Here is a 3,493-nt window from a genome sequence, read left to right as displayed (position 1 = left end):
GACACCATTACGTGAAATACAATAGTTGCATTTCAGAGCAGAACCTGTAAGAGAGTGGAGACCAAAAGTCACAATAAACTTTCTGCAAGCATACTACTTATAAAAAACTGTTTTTGCATTTTTCATTCATTTTATGGTCTACACTTATATAGCGCTTTTTTAACCTTAGCGGTTCTACAAAGCGCTTTACACTGGTTCTCATTCACCCATTCACACACACACTCAGACACCAATGGTAGCAGAGCTGCCATGCAAGGTGCTGGCTTGCCATCGGGAGCAACTTGGGGTTCAGTGTCTTGCCCAAGGACACTTCGGCATGTGGAGTCACGGGGGCCGGGAATCGAACCGCCAACCCTACGATTAGTGGACAACTCTGAGCCACAGCCGCCCACAAAATCAGCCTAATGTACAGTTATTGATATAATTTTAATATCCACTCTAATATTTTCTAATAATTTTAATATTTCCCTTCAACGTGACAGCAGCACCAGTCAAAGTATATCAAGTTTACCATTGCATCTTTATGAAATGGGACAGCCAACTGTGTCTGTGTTTATATGTTGAAATAGATTATATCCTTCCTTCCATTGTATTCTAGGCCAGTATAATAAGCTGAATTTTTTTTGTGTGTGTGTGTGTGTGTGGCTAAAATGTATGCTAACATCATACATGTCTTTTAGATTGGGTTTATATTTTCACTTGTATACCATAGTCCACTGGACGTAGACGGCTGTATCTTTGTGTTTGATGTTTCGTGTGTCATTTTAACAATTTAGAAGTTTTTACTGTTATGAATTTCCCCTCTTAGTGCACAGTTCTCTTATCCTTTGTTTTGAGTTCTCTCCCTGTGCACCCCGGTCCTGTGACTCATTGGTTAGCTAACATGTACACCTACACTCCTGGGTAGAAAATAAATAAAAATGGCAAGCCCAAAATGGCAAAATATTAAACTTTTAATGGTCTTAACAACAAATCATTGGTCGGAAAATGAGCAAGAATTAAACAAATGCACTCCTGAAACCTTTTGCTCATTATAATGATTAAAATGTTTGAGATAAAATTCTAACTAACACATGTCTGGGTGTATGAAATGAAAATAAAGTAAAAATCAAATCAAATAAAAAGCTATCTGCAAGTTTAACCACAATGCTTAAACATTTAGAGAAATCAAAGGGAAAAGTTATCCCATACTAAGTTACTTTATCTATTTGTTTAATTCCTGCTCAAGCATTTTAATCTTAATGATTAAAATTAAACATTTTAATCATTATAATGATTTTACCTTTGCATCCAAGAAGACTATATAAGTGAATTTCCCTGTTTCTAGCTTTAGTAAATGAGTGAAAGGTATCAGGTTTGGCACAACAGGTCTCAGGAGTGCATTTGTTTAATTCTTGATAATTTTCTGACCAATAATTTGCTGTTAAAAGCTTAATTTTTTGCCATTTTGGGCTTGGGCCATTTTTAAAAATATTTTTTTTGCCCAGTAAAGTACTCTGAGGTCAGTCCTTGATTAGTTCTCTCTCTATGCCCTTCTGTTCCTTTGTTTCTTTGCAAAGTCTTATTGTGCACTTGTCTCAATAGGTCCAAGCGATGTTCTCAAGTTTAATATGTATTTGTACAACCCCAATTACGAAAAAGTTGGGACGCTGTGTAAAACGTAAATAAAAACTGAATGTAATGTTTTGCAAATCTCATAAACCCATATGTTATTCACAATAGAACACAGAAAACATATCAAATCTTTAAACTGAGTAAATGTACCATTTTAAGAAAAAAATAAGGTCATTTTGAATTTGATGGCTGCAACACATCTCAAAAAAGTTGGGACGGGGCAACAAAAGGCTGGTAAAGTATGCGTTACTGTGCATTCTGTTTTTATTTACATTTTACACAGCGTCCCCAACTTTTTTGGAATTGGGGATGTATGTCTTGATTTGATGTTTATGATCAAGGATGATCCTTGTTTGTTTTAGCCTGTTCTTGCACTTGCTTTCTGAACCATCTTTTACCTGTACATTATAGTTACTGAGGCATTATCATAGAAATAAGAAGCAGGTTTTGTTTTAAATCAACCTGAACCCTTATTGACACTCACCACTCATCAGCATCAAGGCAAGAAACAGAGTCAGAACTAGAGTCTTCATTTTTCTACAGTGTATAGAGGGATTAAAAAAAAATCATTAAAAAAATTGGTTAATTGTAAAAATGCCCAGGGAACAAGTTTGGCTGTTACACAGTAGCTACATATAAACTATGTAATCTAAGTGACTAAAATTGAATTTTTATAAGTATATTACAAGTAAAAAACAAAAAAACAAAAAAACATTCAACATCTCAGTTAGAATGATATTCTATAAGATCTTACCTTCAATGTTTGAGAGTGCAGTAAAGTAGTCTGTGAGCGTTGACTGTGTACCAGTTCTGAGTTGCACCAATTTATCTGTCCTCCTTTATATACATATCTGATGTGCAAGTTCCCTCCCTTCTAGCTTTCATAGGTGCTATGGACTTTCACCTATGAATAAATTCGAGAGTACAGGGTTTCACATTAATGGACAAAACAAAACAAAGTGTTAAAAAAAGTCATGTGATTTATTGCATTCTGTTGCACAAAAGTATTCTACCTTACAAAACACATTCCACAAGAATAACACATCTACTGGCATTGATTCACTGCCATGAAATCCTAACTGCCAGCATGTATCAGATTGAACAAACACTGAAATTCATGGTCAAGCACAGCGTACACAGTGTGTTTAAAAGTGTGAATGATATGAATAAGAATTCTAGTGAGCAGTTTCACTTCACTTTATACACTGAACAATGACATAAGGAACACCTTTTGCTAACTTTAAACTTTTCTTATGTGCGCTTGTTCAAGTTGTTATGAATTTGCATCCATGAGAAAATGCTGGATTTGAAATTATAGGAAAGACACATTCAAGTTTTCAGGAATTAGTGCTTTCACTGTGTTTTCATTTCATTGCTGGTTAAAGGAAGCAAAAACTTGTTTGTACTGGAGACATTAAATGCCATAAAATCTCCTCTGTTGCACAATACATGGAAAGTATGTAGTAAGAATCTACAGCTGCCCTACAGCAAACACTGTGCTGTAAGAACTCATTGTCATACTAAAGATAAGCAAGATAGCACTTCCACATAAACAGCACTAACAGAAGGTTATTCACTACAGGTGTGTTGAATAGGGAATTGTGAATCAATATCCCGGAATGAGCCTCCATAAAACTGTTAAGATTTATGAATAGAGGGTTGGAAACGAGAAAGAGGATGTACATAAGAAAGATGGCGCCCTCGCCACGGCACACACTTTCTAGACCAAGGCCTTGGGAGAGTTTGCCAAATAACACACAGACACACAAAGTTTAAATGGCAAGATCTCTGATTTATTCAAAGAAAGGTAGTGCATATATCATGCTTGACACACAATAGAGACAATGGGTTATTGATTGGCTAGGTGGAAGGCATATTT

The 3,493-nt window shown here is 35.5% G+C and overlaps 1 protein-coding gene across 1 annotated transcript in view; it reads right to left on the bottom strand.

The window, feature by feature from the left end:
* LOC128624396 (CD59 glycoprotein) overlaps positions 1–2,489 on the bottom strand; it is a 4,728-nt gene extending 2,239 nt beyond the window's left edge. Inside the window, exons 1-3 of the mRNA XM_053652021.1 lie at positions 2,369–2,489; positions 2,099–2,151; positions 1–44 (exon numbers count right to left, since the gene is read on the bottom strand). The exon at positions 1–44 is cut by the window's left edge and continues 79 nt beyond it. Coding sequence (XP_053507996.1) covers positions 1–44; positions 2,099–2,147 — 93 coding nt within the window. The 5' untranslated portion in view covers positions 2,148–2,151; positions 2,369–2,489. The remainder of the gene's footprint in view (positions 45–2,098; positions 2,152–2,368) is intronic.
* Positions 2,490–3,493: the final 1,004 nt, after the last annotated feature.

Source organism: Ictalurus furcatus, chromosome 20 (genome assembly GCF_023375685.1).
Source record: "Ictalurus furcatus strain D&B chromosome 20, Billie_1.0, whole genome shotgun sequence".
In the NCBI taxonomy this organism is placed as follows: Eukaryota; Metazoa; Chordata; class Actinopteri; order Siluriformes; family Ictaluridae; genus Ictalurus; species Ictalurus furcatus.
This window is presented reverse-complemented; position numbering and strand designations above follow the sequence as displayed.